Raw genomic sequence first — 19,234 nt, forward strand, 5'->3', positions numbered from 1 at the left:
TGTTCCTTGGAAGAAAAGTTATGGCCAACTTAGACAGCATATTAAAAAGCAGAGACATTACGTTGCCAACAAAGGTCTGTCTCATCAAAGCTATGGTTTTTCCAGTGTTCATGTATGGATGTAAGAGTTGGATTATAAAGAAAACTGAGTGCTGAAGAATTGATGCTTTTGAACTGTGGTGTTGGAGAAGACTCTAGAGAGTCCCTTGGACTGCAAGGAGATCCATCCAGTTCATCCTAAAGGAGATAAGTCCTGGGTGTTCATTGGAAGGACTGATGCTGAAGCTGAAACTCCAATACTTTGGCCACCTGATGTGAAGAGCTGACTCATTTGAAAAGACCCTGACGCTGGGAAAGATTGAAGGCCAGAGGTGAAGGGGATGACAGAGGATGAGACGGTTGGATGGTACCACCGACTTGATGGACATTAATATATGTAAGCTGTTGGAGTTGGTAAAACCTGGCATGCTGCAGTCCATGGGATTGCAAAGAGTCAGATATGACTCAGCGACTGAACTGAACTGAGCTACTAACACTTTAATTTTCACTTTCAAACAAATGAGAAATAGCTGTTAAGTGTATGTCCAATCCCTGCCCCAAAGCTGCCTGAAGTCTGGCTAGAAGAAGCAGTTTTATACCAACTTGGAGAAGGAAATGGCAATCCACTCCAGTATTCTTGCCTGGAGAATTCTACGGACAGAGGAGACTGGTGGACTACAGTCTATGGGGTTGCAGAGTCAAACACAACTGAGTGGTTAACACACACACCAACTAAATGGAGATAGATGCTACACCAACAGAATTTATCAGTCTTTAAGCTGTCCAAACGGTTTTGTGTGCGTGTGTGTGCTCAGTCATGTCTGACTCTTTGCGACCCTATGGATTATAGCCCACCAGGCTCCTCTGTCCATGGAATTTTTCAGGCAAGAATACTGGAGTGGTCTGTCATTTCCTTCTCCAGGGGATTCTCCAGCCCAGGGATCAAAACTGTGTCTCTTGCGTCTCCTACATTGCCAGGCAGATTCTTTACCACTAAGCTAAAAGTGAAGTCTTTAACTGTATCATAGTTAATACTTGAAAGAAATATCTCTTTCAAAAATTATGTTATCCAAAATTCTCACATAATATGGCATTTCCTACAAGGCAATCCAAATAAGTAAAATAAAATTAAATCTTTTTGTTAGGAATACTCAGTTATTTCTCAATGTGGGGGTTTTAAATTAAGTAAAAACAAAATTTTAAAATTCTAGAACTTGAATGGTCATCAGATAATGAAAAATGATGCACAGGAAATAAGTAATAAAGGTTGAAAGATATTAACTAACTAGTGCATTTGGAATTCTCTATTGAAAAAGAGAGGGAGGCAGCAAAAATAATAAGTTGCATTAAGAACTACATAGGGGAAAACAAAACTTTTTAAAATAATGGATTGGAAGCATGGCATTTACCTCTTTGACCAGTAAATTTTCTGCTTTGTGCTCTGCATCTTCAGGTACTGTTGAATACAAGGTTCGGATGTCCCAAGATACTGTGGTGGTCTGAGAAGAACAAGGAAAGAGAATTAAATCTTCCAACTTGAAAGCACTGTGCAGACCACTATCCCCAAGACACAATAAGAAAGTGTATTAGATCCCAGTATTTGAGGATAAGAGAAGATGGAAACTTCCATAGTTCTTAGCAATTTACTCTCTACGAGGGAAGATTCACACCTCTTTTGATCACCACTAGAAGCATTACAGTTTCAAGTCTGAAAGCATTAGTCACTCAGTTGTGTCAGACTCTGTGACCCCATGGATTGGAGCCCACCAGTCTCTTTTCTCCATGGAATTCTCCAGGCAAGAACGCTGGAGTGGGTTGCCATGCCCTTCTCCAGGGGATCTTCTCGACCCAGGAATAGAACCTGGGTCTCCTGTACTGCAGGCGGATTCCTTACTGTCTGAGCCACCAGGGAGAATTACAGTTAGTCCCTCCTTATTTGTGGTTTCAGTTACCTGTGGCTAACCAGGGTCCAAAAATATTAAATGGAAACTTCCAGTGTTCTGTTATGAGATGTATGATGGTATCTCAAGCCACTCCACTCCGCCTGCCCCCACTATCCTATCTCATTGACCTTCTCAGGGTTCCAGAATCCAGGATCACCTAAAGCAGATGTCCCTCCTTCTGATTTATTGTCAGAAGGTCAATAAATAGTAGCCTAATACTATGTCACTACATCATTCACCTCACTTCATCTCATCACCTAGGCATTTTATCATCTCATATCATCACTGGAAGAAGGGTGAGTACAGTATGAGAACATACTGTGATAGAGAGACCACATTCACATATTTTGTATTAGAGTATAATTGTTCTGTTTTACTATTAGTTACTGTTGTTAATCTTTTACTGTGTCTAATTTATAAGTTAAACATCATCACAGGTATGTGTGTATAGGAAAAAATAGTACTTATAGAGTACTATCTACACTTTCAGGCACCCACTAGTCATCTTGGGGTGTATTCCCAATGTACAATGGAAGATTATACAGACTACTGTTTTCTCTACGGAGCTCACAATTTTAAGCTCTTTCCTTCCATGGAGAAAACAAAAATTGGGGCATCTATATATTTTGACTATTTATATTGGTACCTTTGTTGCTGTTGATGATAAAATACATTCGAAATGAAAAAGAAAACCTACAAAATCAGCATTATGTCAATCCTACTGTGAATAATCTCCTGAATAGTCACAGGGTAAATTTGGCCCCTTTCAGAAGCCATGTGTGTGTAGCCACAGATAGGGTGGGAGAGAAGAAAGGGTATTCAGTAAATCTAGACCTTGAAGAAAATAAGTCATGTTTTTGGTGTCTTTATTTTCATAGCAATAAAACATCTTCAACTTTAAACAAACCAATTTTTATTAAATGAATATACATTAACTAAAAGGATAAAGTATCTCTTAAAAGAAAACATTTAAAATGTAATGCTTAGATTGTTTCCTCTGTATATATCTTATGGGATGCCATGTAACTTTGCAACCCCAGCCACCAGCTTCCTTTATTCTGTTCTCCTTGGTGATTACAGGGGTGCTAGGATGATGAGTCTGTCAGGATACATGGTACCAACAGTTGGGATCTTTTATTTTGTACACTGTCAAACCTACAAATCATATAGCACAAATTTTCTAGTGGCTCAGATGGTAAAGAATCTGCCTGCAATGTAGAAGACATAACAGACTAAGGTTCAAGCCTGGGTCAGGAAGATCCCCTGTAGAAGGGACTGGCAACCCACTCCAGTATTATTGCCTGGCGAATCTCATGGACAGAGGAGTCTGGCTGGCTATAGCGCATGGGGTTGCAAAGAGTAAACCATGACTGAGCTACTGACATTTTCGCTTTCAGGATTCGTTTGAGCTGCTCTAGATGAAGTGCAGACTGCCAATGAAGGAGACGTGGGTTCAGTCTCTGGGTTGGGAAGATCCTCTGCAGAGGAAATGGCAACCCACTCCAGTATTCTTGCCTGGAGAACTCCATAGACAGAGAAGCCTGGCAGGCTACACAGTCCACGGGGTTGCAAAAGAGTCAGACATGACATAGTGACTAAACAACAACAACAGATGAAGGGCATTTTTCCTAGACTAATTATTTAAGTAGATGAGAGTCTCAAAATCTGTCCTTACTGTCACAGAAGATGGGAAGGGGAGGGGTCCAGGCAATTTAGTCTTTTGAGCTCACAATGGCAACTGCAGCTCTGCCACCAGGGGCAGAATCATTCCTTATCTTCTAATCCTAGGCTCATATTTTCTTCAATTTTTTCTTTATTCTTGATATAAGCTCTTGGTGGGAAAGCAATCTGGTCTGTTTTGTTCACTGTTATAACCTCAGTGCCTGGCTGGGTGCTCAAATACTTACTTGTGTGTGGTGTGTGTCTGTGGTTGCCTGTTGTGTATGTCTGTGTGAATGCATGTGTGTGTGATGTGTGTCTGGTGGGTGTGTATATGTGTGTAGTGTCTGTGTGATTATGCATGGAGGTAGACTGTATTTGAGAGTGTGTGTGTGTGCACGTGTGTACATGGTGAGTGTGTGTCACATGTGAGTGAGTGTGGTCTCTGAGTGTATCTATGAGTGAATGAGTATGTGGATGTGCATGTATGTATGTGCATATCGGGAAGCTGGAGTTTGGACCCTGAAAGAAGAAGAATGTCATGTGAATGTAACATGATGGGAAACAAAATAATGGGAAAATTATATTCAAGATACATCATACGGCAAAAATAAAAGCTCATCTTGAAACAGATAAAGAGCCTCTCTGTCAGTGTGTTTGCCCCAGGATTTGACTGCAGTGTGTGAAGGAAGTTTGGAAGTGCTCAGAGGCCATGGCTATTGATTCAAGCCAAGTGTAGATACACATACAGGGAACAATTACTTCCTATGTGAAACACGCTGGGGCCAATGTGTGTGTGCTAAGTTGCTTCAGTCGTGCCCAACTCTTTGTGACCCCATGGAGTGTAGCCCACCAGGCCCCTCTGTCCATGGATTTCTCCAGGCAAGAATACTGGAGTGGGTTGCCATTTCCTCCTACAGGGTATCTTCCCAACCCAGGGACTGAACCCAGGTCTCTTGTATCTCCTACACTGGCAGGAGGGTTCTTTACCACTAGTGCCATCTGGCTCAGACAGTAAAGAATCTGCTTGCAATGCAGGAGACGTGGGTTTGATCTCTGGGTTGGGAAGATCCTCTGGAGAAGGAATGGCAACCCACTCCAGTACTCTTGCCTGGAGAATTCCATGGACAGAGGGGCCTGGTGGGCTACAGTCCATGGGGGCACAGAGAGTTGGACACGACTGAGCAACTAACAGACACACAGAGCCACCTGGGAAGCCCCCAAAGTATGGAACACTTCACGAATTTGCATTTTCATAGCAAGTCCTACATTTCGGGAGTCAACGTAGGACTTACTATTATTTAGATTTTACATTTTTATTCCTTTTGAATTGCCTCTTTCAAATTGTTTCTTTTGTGTTATTTACTCTGTTAGAAGATAAACAGTAAACAAACTCCATTGAAAGGCTGGAGTAGAAGATGAGAATCCGTGCCTAAAGTGAGCTTTGGGGATTATTGTTGGATTTCAATTATCTGGGGATAACTTCTTTCCTGTTTGGACAGATAATTTGCAGATACACAATGTAACTTGATTGGTTTCCAGGGAACATTACATACTGTGATCTACTGGCAAGATTAATGATTTTTTTTTTCTCTAATTCAAAAATTTTTCTATATTTCAATCATTATTTTATAATAAAATTTTTATATTAAAGCAAGACTCCTCTTTTTCATTATCCACAACAGTTTCCTATTGATTTCTTGCCTTTAAAATATAATAGCTTCTCTAAAATACTCTAAATCTGATGGACAGTGAAGGGACCTGCAGTTTATTTTCCTGTTTAGTTATAACATAAGCTTGTTGTCCCACTAAGATCAGTACTCTGTGGTATAGTTCAATAGAGTTAATTAATGAGCTGGTTTAAGAAGTTTTTTTTTTTCTTTATGGTAGGTTTCTGGAAGGTGGGCTTGGGTTTCCAGTAACGATAATCACACTATTATTTGATTTGTGATGTTACCAGAGTAAAGATTAGGGCCCCAAATACATAGGGTAACGCTCACACTTGATGTATGATTGGAAGTTCATTGAATTTGGGGTAATAAAAATTAATCATATGTACAATGGTTATGTATGATTCCTGATGACCTCTAGCTATGAGATGATGCCAAATTCTTTACTAACTAAGGCAGTTAGGGCTGAGCCACTCTCATGTAACCACATGAGAAATATAAAACAATATTTTACAACATGCAAATCTAATACCTGTACAGAGTACACAGATACAAGAAAAGGAATGTATAGTAGGACACTACTGACCTCAGTTATAGTTTGCCATAATTTTGGAGACTTTACTTGAAAAAGCAGAAGGCCTCCATAAAATTTCAACTTTAAGAATTGGAGAGCTTCTACTCATTTTTTTAATTCCTTTTCTTCACTTTTAATTGAAGTGCAGTTAATGTACAATATTATATAAATTATACAATATTACAATATTGTATTACAATATACAATATTATATAAATAGGTGGACAACATAGTGATTCCCAATTTTTAAAGGTTATATTCCATTAATAGTTACTACACAATACTGGCTATATTCCCTGTATTGTATTATATATCCTTGCAGCTTATTTTATACATAACAGTCTGTCCCTCTTCATCCCTTATCCCCATCTTGCTCATTTTAAATTTCTTTCATGTGTCTCTGTTGAAGCAAAAATAAATTGATCAAATAAGAAGAAAAGTATACAGAGTCATATTTGTTAGGGGTGTTAACATGGCTACAAAGAATTTCTTTTCTGAGAATTAGATGCTTTCAGACCACTACAAATTGCCTTGGCCACAACAGACTTCCTGTTCTCTTTTATAAACCCTCTGGTCGACAATTAGTAGAGCTCAATAGCATGAGACGGAGTTGAGACTCAACTGGCGCTTAGCCAAGCTCCTCTTCTGGTGGTAGACTCTTATAAGGGGCCTATTGTCCAGGGATTAGGCATTTGGAAATAAAAACTGTCCTTTTATTTATGAAACAAGACATGCAGGCCTGTGTGTGTAGTTTCAGGCCCAAGACATTCAGACATCCTCCACTGCAGCCCTGAAACTCTCTGGTTCCTTCTCCTCTGTAGTGGGTCGTCTTTGTGGCTTTGTCACAGCCACCATTCTGCTGGGGACTGCAGAAGTCGTCATTCCAAGCACATAGTGGCCATTTCTCAATCGGCCAAAGGCCACTGTCAAGAGTCTAAAAAAGAAGTTGCTTTTCCTATCTTGGAGTTGAGCAAAGATCCCTCTGACAGCATTGTTGATCCCAGCTGCTCAAAACAGTGAACAAAAATGATGGTGTTTAGAGTAACCCATCAGTGGAGCTTGAGAAATCAACAATCCCCTCAATAAGCACTATTAACTAACACTTCACGTCAATTCCAGCCTAAGCATGTGTTTTAAAGTAGTCTTCACCTAAATTTCTCAAACACTGATGCTGCTTTTTATCATAGGAGAGCAGACACTTAACGCATCTGTTGCTTGAAACACATTTTTACCCCATTCAGAAAAGTATTGTGATTTTATTTTTTTTTAATAGGTGAGCATTTCATATTAATACTTTCAATGTGCTTTCAGGGAAAGGTCCTTCTTGCTTTGCTAAAGTTAAATTGTATGGGAAATGCACAAATGGTGAGCAGTTGCCCATAACTGGACCCTCGTCATCATCCAACCAAGTCAAGCCTGGTGACTCATCCACCATAGTATTTAAGTATATAATTAGGGAACTTTGGAAATCTTTTTCAAAACCCTTTTACTCTTGGACAAGCAAACCACTGAGCAAGTCACTTCCCTTTTCTGTGCTTCATTTTCTAGGCTCCAAAATGTGTCTCATCTCCTTCAAGGAAGTAAGGACAAAACATTTTATGTATGGAAAACTCTGAGTATTAATAGATCAGTGTTCCAACAATAGTATTGCTTCGGGGTCTGCCCTTGGCAAGGACTCAGAGGCTGCGGTCTGAGCTCACTTTCCAGGAAGCATAGGGGAACAGCCTGATCCCTGTGAGGCCTGCAGACAAGGAGTCATGGGGGAGCAAACAGACGCAAGACACAAGACAATCCCCCACAGGCCACTCGCCACGGCATCGTTTCCGATGGCTGCTCACACTTCTTCATTCTGGACTCATGCCTACCCATGACTTGCCCATTTTCCTTCTCCTCTCATAAATCTTTTTACCTTGTTCTTTCCTAATCTCAGGCTTGATATAGATATCAGTTCTTTTGAAAATTCTCTCTAATTCATCCATCATGCATCTTCTCTTCTTTGAACTATATCATTTACTATCTGTATCACCCGTGAAGTCTGCAGCTAAACTACAGAATATTTTAGACTCATAAGCTTTACTAGTGATTAACTCAGCCAGTCATTTCACATGTGTGGTTTTGTTTGCTTTTGTTTGTAAGCAAGCCACATTATACCCCCTTTGGCAATAAAATATTACTACTAATCAAATGTACTACTATGCTGTTTATTGTGGCTCTGGTATATCTTGTTATTCTTTTTAAAGAATGATGTACCTGAATGTAGACATGTGTTTTTATGATTTTCTGGTATACTGTCTCTGACCACCTATATCACACCTATCTTAACACCTCAAAACATCCTCATCTTTAAAACAGCAGTGTTATTGAAATATAACTGATTTGCCATAAAATTCACCCTTTCAAAATGAACTCAGCAGTTTTAAGTCTATGCATGGACTATGCAATCATCATCACTATTTAATTTTAGAACATTTTCATCACCCCCCAAATAAACTCCATATTTACTAGAAGCTACTCCCTTTCTCCCTTCTCCCCAGCCCTAGGCAACTGTAACCAGCTTCCTGTCTCTAAGGATTCTCCTACTGTGGACATTTCATGTGAATGAAATCACACCACGGGTACTCTTTTGGGACTGGCCTCTTTTGCTTAGCATAATGTTTCCAGCTAATGTTGTTAACACCCATGTTGTAACATTTATCAGTCCTCCATTCCTTTTTATGGCTGAATAATATTCCATTGTATAGACATACCACACTTTGTTTATCTACTCTTCAGTTGATGAACACTTGGGTTGTTTCCACTTAGGATTATGAATAATACTGCTATGAATATTCCTACAAAAGTCTTTATATGGACATATATTCCTAGCACAATCAAGTCCAGAGCAGTCTCATCTTCACATATCCTTTACTGAATTGAAGTAAGCCCTCTAGAACCCCTTCTCTGCAATACTACAATGGTTAATATTTCTCCCAAATCATGCACCTTATTTTTATAAGAAGCAGCTGGTTCAGAGCATGCTGTTTAGACAGAAACTCTAGTAGCAAAAATCAAGGTGCTTCTGCTTGATTTCTGTCATCATAGTTACTCTATATCCTTGAACAAGAGCCTTTCCAAATCTCAGCTTCATTAGCTTGTAAATGAGAGGAATATTCTAACTTAGAATAATCTAGTTTGACAAAGACTCTTACTTAGCTTTTAAATTTCAATCACAGTGATCTTGCATGAACACCAAGAGCCATTTAAAGTCTGATTTCAGGCTAAGAAACCAAGGATATAAAAAGAGGTTAACATTCCTATAAAATGTTAGGCTGTGTCTCAGTAAGAGATGAAAGAGGAAGACAATAAACACTCATGGCTTTTCTGCTTTTCCATTTAAGACATATTAAGGTCTGTATTTCTGCTTCCTCTGACAAAACGACCCATGTGGTTGAGCATGGAAGTCCCCACATACCAGGCTGCTTTTTATAGTTAAAAACATTCTATGAAAGAACAAACGTTAAATCACAACTCACTAAGTTCTGCTAATAAGTCATGAAAAATGCAGGATGTATTTGTCAGCCCTGAGACTCTAATTCTGAACTACTGATAAGAAGAAAGGATTTGAGAAGATCATGTCAACTCACTCAACAGGCTATTTTGGAAGTGTAATGTAAGCCTATGACTTTGAGAAAGCCACTGACCAGTGCGGAAAGTCTAACCTTTCAAGCCGGCTTCTTGGTCATGTTGGTGTCCTTGCTGTCTACAACATAGCTCACAGGAAACTGGGCCAGGAAACTGAAGAAACAGCAGCGTGGCTGGGCTGGGCCGGATGGAAATACAGTTGAGAGGGTGGCCTTTCCACAGCATTGGTATTGCTTTCGAACCCCTGAACTGTCTTCTTTAAGGGTTTTACATCTCCTAGAAATGATGCCACTGCAGGCTTTCTGTCTCTTTCGCTCAGAAAGAAACTCATTTCTGGCTTTCTCACTTTTTTGTTCTGCTGTTTTGTATCAGCTTCTCCTTCAATGGAATCACTTCACAATATGATTCAGTGTGCCCTTGAAACTGTTCTTTAGCTCTTGTTTTTTCCCCTACTCTCCTTGCCTATTTGTGAAGCCACAATTTGGTGACTAAGTTCTTCGTTTTTTGGTCTTCAGTTTCTATTACTACCAGTTTCAAAATGAAAGGTGAGAAAAACAAGAGTAGAAACACAATTATTGAAGGAATACATATGTTTGAAATGAATGAGTTAATAAACACATCTAGACTGCTTATTCCAAGAAATCATTATGATGCAAGCACTACAGAAGATCACACTGCCTGCTTCCAGAACCCACACACCAGAGGAAGTATTTCTACCTCATGGGCCAAGAAAGAGGAAAATACTTCTACTTCGGTTTCTTAATCTAAAAGACGACGATGTTAATTCAATGTTCAACAATCTTTATTGAATGCCCATGAGCCAGATGTTGTGTTGGGTACTTAAAATACAGATATGAATTGATTTCTCCCTTGCCTAGTGAATAAGTACACGGTGTTACAGGGAGGAAATCAACCTTTGTTGATGTGGCTAAGTGCTGGTCAATGCACTACATGGAATGAGCCTCTGGGGAAGAGGATTATGATCTTAGTGCAGTTTTTTTAAGGTGAAGATGTGTCAAAGACGAAAGTAGCATATTAGTGATCTCAACAAAGTCAAGGACTTCATTCTCTTTATTCTCAAATTTCATTTCAGAATGGCCTTTTTGGTTCCTAAAAGCACTCAAAATTATATTCTAAAACAATAACCTAAGAGATTTCCCTGGCAATCCGGTGATTAACACTCTTTGCTTCCAATGCAGGGGACGCGAGTTCAATTCCTGGTCAGGGAATTAAGCTCCCATATGCCACATGGCACAGCCAAAAAACAAATAAATAAAAAATTAAAAATCTACATGTGTCTGAAAGATAATTCATGAAATAAATATTCGTTTTCTCTTTGCTTGGTGCCAAGTGCCATTCCAGTTGCTGGGGGCCTTGCCATGATCAAGACAGGGACATTCCTGCTTGAGGTTACGCTTTGATGGTGAGAAACATGTGACAGGAGTGAAAAAGCAAATTGAGATATTTCTAGGCACTGGTAAGTGTTATAAAGAGAAGCAAACAGGCGATGTGAGTGACACAGGGTGGGGGTGGGGTAATGTAGGTTGGAAGTCAAGGACGGTTCTTTGAAGCGGTAGCATTTGAACTGAATCGTGAATGAAAGATAGGAAGGCCCTGTGCAGGGTGCATAAAGGCCCCACAGAGCAGGTGGGCTCGGCAGGTTCAGTGAGCACAAAGAATGCTAGGTGACTGGGTAGTGACTGAGGGAAACAGGACCGGAAGATAAGTACTCAGCAATCATCAGGAGTCAGATGAGAAATTGGATTTGACTCTCAAGGCAATGGGAAACCACTGGAAAGTTTTAACTAGAAGCGTAGCATAGCTGTTGCTGCTATTCATTTGCTAAGTTGTGTCCGACTCTTTGTGACCCCATGGACTGCAGCACCTCAGGTTTCCCTGTTCTTCCTTATCTTCCAGAGTTTGCACAAGCTCATGTTTATTGAGTTGGTGGTGCCATCCAATCATTTCATCCTCTGTCCCCACCTTCTCCTTTTGCTTTTATTCTTTCCCAGCATCAGGGTCTTTTCCAATGACTCAGCTCTTCACATCAGGTGGCCAGAGTATTAGAGCTTCAGCTGTAGCACCAATCCTTCCAGTGAATATTCAGGGTTGATTTCCTTTAGGGCTGACTGGTTTGATCTCCTTGCTGTTCAAGGGATTGTCAAGAGTCTTCCCCAGCAGCACAAGTCCAAAGCATCAATTCTTCAGTACTCAGTCTTCTTCATGGTCTAATTCTCAGATGCATACATGACTACTGGAAAAACCATAGCTTTGACTACAGACTTTTGTCAGCAAAGTGATGTCTTTGCTTTTTAATATTCTGTCCTGGTTTGTCATAGCTTTTCTTCCAAAGAGGAAAATGAAAGTGAACGTGTTAGTCACTCAGTTGTATTTGACTCTTTGCCATCCCATGGACTATAGCCTGCCAGGCTTCTTTCTCTGTTCATGGAATTCTCCAGGCAAGAATACTGGAGTGGGTTGTCATTTCCTTCTCCAGGGGATCTTCCTGCTCCAGGGATTGAACCTGGGTCTTCTGCATTGCAGGTAGATTCTTTACCATCTGAGCCACTAGGGAAGAGGAAGTGTCTTTTAATATCAAGGCTGCAGTCACCATCCACAGTGATTCTGACACCCAAGAAAATAAAATCTGTCACTGTTTCCACTTTTTCACCATCTATTTGCCACCAAGTGATGGGAACAATGCCATGATCTTTGTTTTCTGAAAGCTGAGTTTTAAGCCAACTTTTTTGCTTTCCTCCTTCATCAAGAGGCTTTTTAGTTCCTCTTCACTTTTTGCCACTAGAGTGGAATCGTTTGCATATCTAAAGTTGTTGATCTTTCACCTGGAAATCTTGATTCCAGCTTGCAAGTCATTCAGGCCAGCATTTCACATGATGTACTCTGCATATAAGTTAAATAAGCAGGGTGACAATATATAGCCTTGACATACTCCTTTCTCAATTTTGAACCAGTTCATTGTTCCATGCCCATGGAATTATCTGATTGTATTTCCAAAAGCTTCCTTTGAATAAATCAAAGCAAGGCAAAGAAGGATGAAGGAAGACCAGTCAAAGGCTATATCTGGGGATACAGAAGAAAAAGGATGATAATGGCTTGGGCCAGCAGTGTACATGGAATACTGCCTTGGTAAAAAAAATTATCTCCTTTAAGGGGTATCAAGGACCAGATCAAGCCCTTGTCTCTTGTTATTTCTTCACCATGAGCATTCTTAATCGACTTTAGTTTTCATCCATATTAGGGCACACACTCCTTAAACATGGGGCTTTTGCTTTTCTTGTCAGTCTCTCTTGTCTAGGAAGTGCTATTCTATATTCGGCGACTAGTGGGTGCTGAATAAATATTGATTAAACAAACCAAGTGATGAATCATGTCTGCTGCAGTGTGGGTGCTTGGTAACGTGGAAACACAGAAGTGAGCTAGATTCTTCCAGCCATAAGGCACAACCGGAAAGGACATTTGGAAGGAGAGTGGGGAGCTTGGGACTGCTTCCCCTCCTTTCATTCTGAGGAACCACCTGGGAAGCCCAGAGAATCCTTACCCATCACTCAAGGATAGGCCTGGGAAATGATACCCTAGCCAGGTAAATGGAAGCCTTGCTGTTGCTGAGCAACACCTCTGAATGTGATGCAGGCTGTGGATGGAGCACACAGTGGCAGAGGGCATTTAAGGAAGGGTTTTACACAGAATCCACCTGCAATTCGGGAGAGCCCGGTTCGATTCCTGGGTTGGCAAGATCCCCTGGAAAAGGGATAGGCTACCCACTTCAGTGTTCTTGGGCTTCTCCTGTGGCTCAGCTGGTAAAGAATGTGCCTGCAATGCGGGACACCTGGGTTCGATCCCTGGGTTGGGAAGACCCCCTGGAGAAGGGAAAGGCTACCCACTTCAGTATTCTGGCCTGGAGAATTCCGTGGACAGTCCATGGAGTCGCAAAGGACACGACTAAGCGACTTTCACTTTTCACTTTACACAGAAGGAGAGGAGAAAGCCCCCAAAACAAATGAGGTTGCAACGTATAGTGGGGATTCCCAAACTTCTGTGAAAGGTCAGACAGTAAATCCCTTAGGGGCCTCTCTCTCTTGCAATTACTGCTCGTACTTGTGGACAGTCATGTCCGATACTTGCGACCCCATGGACTGTAGCCCACCAGGTTCCTCTGTCCATGGGATCTTACAGGCAAGAATACAGCAGTGCGTTGCCAGTTCCTCCTCTGGGGAATCCCCCAGACCCGGGGATCAAACCTGCGTCTCCTGCATTGGCAGGTGGATTCTTTATGCCACTGAGCCACCTGGGCTGCACCTCTGTTGTACCTCTGCAGCCGTATCAGGAAAGTAGCCACTGACAACAGGTGAATGAAAGGGGTCACTGAGTTCAGATAAAACTTCATGGATACCCAAATATAAATTTCATATAATTTTCATGGATTATAAAATATTCTTTTCTCCCCTTCAACTATTTAACAAAATTCTTTGAAGAAAATAAAATAGGGTGCTGTTTTAAAAAAACATGAAAACCATTCTTAGTTATGAGACATGCAAATTTAGGTGACAGGCCACTCATGAACCATAGTTTGTCAACCCTTACTTTGTAGAGTAGGAAAGAGAGAAAACAATTCATCTGAATATTGTTCAAAAGCCAGCAACTTGATGTAATAATATTTAACACTATCCTTTTGTTTGTCAAAACACTGCTTCATGCAAATGAAAAATTAGCTGTTTGTCTAATATGATATTTTCTGATAAGAGCGTGGCATCCAATGTCTCTTGAGCACCTGCTAATTGCAAGCTACGCTCCCGTTTGCACTCCCAGCTTCATCTACACCCTGCTATGTGTTTTCCCTGCACAGACCAGATGAGCTTCTAATGACATACACCAGGTCATGTGTTGCCCTTCCTGAAACACTCCAGTGACCTGCCACTTGCCTTTCAGATAAAATGCAAATGTCTTACCTTGTCCTTGCCTGACCTCAACTCTGACCACTCTCTTGGTCCACCCATACTGCTCTTCAATCTCAGATCTCTCCAGGGCCTTTGCAGCAACTTCCTGCAGCCTGAAACCCTCCTTCCTTTCTCAGCTTTTAGCAGGGCTTGTCCTCCTTGGGAATTCAGACTTCAGCTCAAATGTCAGCTTGTCAGAGGTGCCCTTGAGCATCCAGTCCAGCTTAGTTCTTCCCCTCATTATTTCTATTACTTGGCAGTGTTCATTCTTCACAGAACTCTGGTCTTTATCCAAATTATCTTGCTAATTAACCTATTTACTGTTTTGGTTTTTTTTTTTTTGCCTGATTCCTTCTACCAGAAGGCAAGCCTCATTAAAACAAGGTAATTTCTGCCTAATCACTGCTATTTTCCCATTCTGAGATTAATATCTAGCATTCGGTATTACAGTTTGTAATTTGTTGAATGAATAAAGGAGAGTGTTTCATGAGAGTGATAGAGTGTTCCATTCAGAACTGTGCTAGTATTTTACCCCAGTTGGGATGAGGGTGACTGTGTATGACAGGGTTGGGGGGTTCGGTAGGGGAGGAAGACCATGGCTTTGAGAAATGGGTGAGTACCAGATTTTGGAAAATCCCTTGCAAAGCACTTCATTTGGAAAGCAATGGGGGTGGTCACAGAAGGGTCTTTAGCAAGCACAAGATGAAAGAGCTCAGTATATTTATTGAAATGTTTACCTCAGGAAAATAACAAAGTATGTTATGCTATCCTTTGTTTACAGCATTAAGGATAGCGAAGGATGTAATCAGACCAGTCTTTGTTTAAATGAATGTGGAAAGATGCCAAAAAAATGAATTCAAATCAATGAAATGTTACATTGCATCTATATGCCTCTGTGCTTCTTTGATTTGTTGTGTTTAACTCTTGGTGACTCCATGGACTGTAACCTGCCAGGCACCTCTGTCCATGGGGATTCTCCAGGCAAGATACTGGAGTAGGTTGCCATGCCCTCCTCCAGGGGATCTTCCCAACCCAGGGATCAAATCCAGGTCTCCCGCATTGCAGGCAGACTCTTTACCATCTGAGCCACCAGGGAATCCCAAGAATACTGGAGTGGGTGACCTATCCCTTCGCCAGGAGATCTTCCCGACCCAGGAATTGAACTGGGGTCTCCTGCATTGCAGGCAGATTCTTTTCCAGCCGAGTTACCAGGGAAGCCCACATGCCTCTACTCTCTTTTTCAAAATATATATTTTATATCATTTATTTTGGCCTTGCAGTATGGCATGTGGGATCTTAGTTCCCAGACTAGGGATTGAACCCACGCCACCTGCAGTGAAAGCACAAAGTTTCAACCACAGGACCGCCATGGAAGTCCCTCTGCTCTCTTCTTGAGTTGGGGGAACTTTGAGTAGCTTTTGACATATTTCTCAATAACCCAGTGTCAATTTTTTTGTGTATGCTGTTTGACAAAAAGAGACTGTTCATCAAGGTTTACCTTGGGTCTGAAAGAAAAGGAGGATGTGGAATTAAAAAATGAAACTTGGTTCAACTTTGTGCTAGCAGTTCAGACCCCGTGGCCTGATCTGACCACAGAAATGAGATTTCTGCCCAAGATAAGTCTCTCTTGAATGTGTCAAATGCTCAAGTGAGAAACATTTAAGAGTCCAAAAAACAGATTGGAAGAGTTTCTTTTTATTGCCTACAGATTTCTCCCATTACTTTTACTCATTTACTCCCATTACTCCTTTCTCCCTTTACTCTTGGTACTTGGAACAGAAAATTGTTGACTTCCAGTTATCTACTTTTTTATTAATCCATGGATAAATGTGAAAAAAAAAATGAACCTTTAGAAGCCAGAAGCCAGGTTTGTCCTAAAGACACGAGAAGGAATGGGGGTTTGAGGTTGCATGAGGAAGTGTCAGCCCTGGGGCCCCAGCAACTTGTCAGAGGCTTCCAGGGGCAATGGCTGTTTCTCAAGGTTACCTTGAAGTTGCCTTTTCATCTACTTTAGGATGATCATGTTTATAATGCTTAAGACTACTTTTGTCTTAGGAAAAAAAAAAAAAAAGGAAACATTGCTATCTGCCCATTGAGATTTCTGTTATATAGATATTCACTAACAACTTAAACATGTTTTAGATGATCAGAGATGGAATGTTTGGGACACTTGGGTGCTCATCATTCATAATTTTACTGTGTGTGTCTCCAAAATGAATCTCCTTTTTATTCATTCACTCCACGGCCCTTTGTGTGCCTGTGAGCATTGTCCTTAAGGAGACATGTCTCAGATTACAAACTCTTCCATGAAGATACACTTGCCTACCTTTCCTTGTCCACAACACTCAACAAAGGACAACCAACATTAAGGGTGAATTTTTTGAAGAATTGTATCTTTTGTGCCAGGAGATTCCCACCTCTGCTATTGGCTGGTTGCAGTTGCTTAGAAGCTTTCAGTTACAAATGGCCTAAGAGAGAAAGTGCTCTGTGAGGCCAGGTAAGTGGTGAGAAACCCAGATATTGGCAAGGACACAAGTACCACCTGGAGCCAGGCAGCACCCCATGCCCCTCCTATCTCAAGTGGCCACTGTATCACTGAGCCTCCAGTCTTCCAACATTAGAAGGCCCTTGGGCACTTTCTATCATCAGATATGATGATAGTGACATTACTATGATGATAGTGGTAGTTCCCTCTGTGATGATGGTGATACAGGATGATCACAGGAGGAGGGCTGAGCTCCCCAAGTCTATAAGCAAAGTTAGTGATCCAGTCTGGGAGGATCTTATATCACCCTGTGGGGCTCTTTTATACTTGGACAGCTTGAAAAGACAACACTTACTGAAAAGTCGTCACTGGGGAAGAACAGGAGATCTCGAAGGGGATCATTCTGATAGCTCTTTTCAAGTTCTTCAATGACAGTTTCATAATCCAAAGGCTCGAGAAGCCGAGGCTTTTCTTGCTGTAGACAAAGAAAATATCACATTAACCACTGACATGTAAAATCTTGCTTCTTCTCAACATCTGGTTGGAGTTCATTTCTTAGAACCATCAAAGCTTTGACACTGCGCAGTCCTTCCAGGGGAGTCAGGGAGACTCCAGGCATCTGGAGCAAAGCCACAGAAGTATTATTTCCAGATCTGAAATAATATGAGATCTTGACATACCTGACATCTCATTCAGTAATTTAAGCTGTTGGCACCGATCCCCTCATGCACATGGTTTTCAGCCCTGTCACATCCCTGGAGTAGACAGTTGTGTAAACTTGATCTTTGTCAATGTGAAGAAAGGCCTTCTGCTTACTTGCTCTAGTATTATGATTATCATCATCATTTTTGGTGAATTAGATACTTCCTTGAGAGGTTTACTTGGGTCTATTTCAAAACACTGTCTCCTTGCTAGCAATCAAAGTATTACAGACTGTCTTAGTTGTCACTGAAACATGGATCCTATGTCAGGATTAATTGCTTGGCTCTAAGCCTCTTTGCTGATATAGACAGAAGTTGGGTAATTCTCTAGTAAAATTGAACAACACAATTATTATGGATACAGTGTGGTGAAAGTGGAGAAGAGTCTGAAAAAAAATAGCCAGATAATCTCATCACGTCATAGTCCTAAAGTCAAAGGAAAAGCACTTCCCTCAGAGAAGCTGCCCAAGAGATAAATGCCAGTGGGAGGAAGGTGGTTGTTTCATTCTATGGTTGATGTGTTTATCCCAAACAGAACTCACAAAGTAAGAAACTTGGAATCCCAAATAAAGAATAGAATATTACAGAAGACCAAGGACACAGTTTGAGTTCCCCTAGCTCTAGGATGAAGCATTCATGCAAACTAAATAAAAAGAGATGATTGGATTATTTGGGGGCTCCTGGAAGCTAGAGTGGTTGCCAAAATATGCATGCTACAGTGGTCTCATCAGTTCAGTTAAGTTGCTCAGTCATGTCTGACTCTTTGTGACCCGATGGACTACAGTATGCCAGGCCTCCCTGTCTATCACCAACTCCCGGAGCCTGCTCAAACTCATGTCCATCGCATCGGTGATGTCATCCAACCATCTCATCCTCTGTTGCCCCCTTTTCCTCATAAATGAGAAAAAAAATTTGTTTCATTGGCCATATCAATGACATCAAACCCTTTCCCATCAACCCCACGCCTCCCCACTCTGCAAAGCCACAGATTTAGCTTCAACTTCCAAAGCCTTGGAAGCTTTGGAAGATCTGTGCTGAACAGATCCAGAAACTGTTACTAATATTTTAATAATTGCTAATGAGCTCCTCAAAGTAGCAGTCAATGTTTTTTCCAAATACAAACAAAACAAAATGTAACACAGTGGACCAACAGCAAGGATTTCTATGCATTTGCTGCATTAAAGGCAAATCAAACCCATTCTACAATGCTTAAGTAAACTGAGGACTATGAAAAATGAAGACTCACTCTGGAAGGGCCCTTCGATTAAGATTGCTGATTTAGCAAATGAAAAGACAGAACTCCATGTGGAGCTGGGAGAAAGAAGAAATTTAGTTGCCCAAAATAATCTATTTAGTGAAAGATATTTTCAAGTAGAAGATACAGAGATACTATGGCATGATGGGTGATTTTTAAAAAAAAAGTCCTTCTTGCATCTTTCCCCTGCCTTTTGATATGAGTATTCTATTTTAGACTTATTTTAAGTTCCAATTTCCTATTTTCCCAGGCAAAAATTAATTCCAAGGAGCACAGATTGATAGCTCAGGAGGCAAATGTAGGCTCCAGATGTTGCTTTTGGCTCACTTATTA

The 19,234-nt window shown here is 40.9% G+C and overlaps 1 protein-coding gene across 6 annotated transcripts in view; it reads right to left on the bottom strand.

Annotated features, from left to right (window-relative positions):
• The window catches only part of DOCK10 (dedicator of cytokinesis 10), a 310,443-nt gene that overhangs the window by 162,587 nt on the left and 128,622 nt on the right, over nucleotides 1–19,234 (bottom strand). For all 6 annotated transcript variants that reach the window (XM_069574684.1, XM_069574681.1, XM_069574682.1 and 3 more), the window contains 2 exons: nucleotides 17,301–17,420; nucleotides 1,448–1,537 (listed from right to left, as the gene is read on the bottom strand). In XM_069574684.1, the coding sequence (XP_069430785.1) occupies nucleotides 1,448–1,537; nucleotides 17,301–17,420 (210 nt within the window). The remainder of the gene's footprint in view (nucleotides 1–1,447; nucleotides 1,538–17,300; nucleotides 17,421–19,234) is intronic.

This window comes from Ovis canadensis, chromosome 2 (genome assembly GCF_042477335.2).
Source record: "Ovis canadensis isolate MfBH-ARS-UI-01 breed Bighorn chromosome 2, ARS-UI_OviCan_v2, whole genome shotgun sequence".
In the NCBI taxonomy this organism is placed as follows: domain Eukaryota; kingdom Metazoa; phylum Chordata; class Mammalia; order Artiodactyla; family Bovidae; genus Ovis; species Ovis canadensis.